Below are 738 nucleotides of genomic sequence, written 5' to 3'. Positions count from 1 at the left end.
AAATTCTGTGCACAAACTTTTTATGCAATTTTTTTTTTCTGTTTATGCACAGGTGCCTTACTTATCGATCCAGGCCTATAAGCAGCCGGCTCTCCTCCTCCTTTTGACTTTCGTTTTTCAGGTCAGCAAAAACCTGTGTGAAGTAGTGTGGGTCAGAGTTAAGCTGGAGCATTTTGCTACTCATGCGGTTGATGATCGCCAAACTGCGATTCCAGAAGGCATCCTTATCCGTCTCCACCAGGAAGGGCTTGAGTGGGTATGAAATCTCGTTTCCCATGTAGGAGTAGGAGAGGTAGAGGCAAGTGAGCAGCTCGGCCTGTAGCTCGCGCTCACTGGACACCTCGGCCGAAATGACCTCATGGCAGAGCATGTAGAGGAAGACCACGTTAGCCGGGGTGATGAAGCCCTGGTCCTGCCAGCCCTGCAGCAGAAGGGAGCGGTCCACGCTGCGTAGCCACAGAACAGGGTCGGCTGGGGAGAGGCGCTTCAATCGGTAGCAGCGTCGGCACAGGAACTCGCCTAGGCTCCTCAGGAGCTCGCTGGTGGAAGCCTGCACGATTACTCTTTTGGGTGTGCCTGCGTTGGTCGCTTGGCCCACCGATCCGGTGATGGAGGTCCTCTTCGCAGTGGAGGCCACATTGGCGGTGGTTTTCGATGTGGGAATGGAACTCACGGCCGGCTCCTGTGTGAAGGCGGAGAGGTTGGCACAGGACTGGGACTTCTTCAGGTTTTGGCTGT

General features: G+C 54.9%; 1 protein-coding gene across 1 annotated transcript in view; it reads right to left on the bottom strand.

Moving 5' to 3' along the window:
- Window positions 1–58: 58 nt before the first annotated feature.
- Window positions 59–738, bottom strand: part of LOC107577371 (cyclin-dependent kinase 5 activator 1-like) — a 3,281-nt gene continuing 2,601 nt past the window's right edge. The window contains exon 2 of the mRNA XM_016263453.1: window positions 59–734. Coding sequence (XP_016118939.1) covers window positions 62–734 — 673 coding nt within the window. The 3' untranslated portion in view covers window positions 59–61. The remainder of the gene's footprint in view (window positions 735–738) is intronic.

This window comes from Sinocyclocheilus grahami, unplaced genomic scaffold, assembly GCF_001515645.1.
Source record: "Sinocyclocheilus grahami isolate Dianchi unplaced genomic scaffold, SAMN03320097.WGS_v1.1 scaffold5878.1, whole genome shotgun sequence".
Lineage (NCBI taxonomy): Eukaryota > Metazoa > Chordata > Actinopteri > Cypriniformes > Cyprinidae > Sinocyclocheilus > Sinocyclocheilus grahami.
Note: the sequence above shows the minus strand (reverse complement) of the source record. Positions and strands in the feature narration are given on the sequence as shown.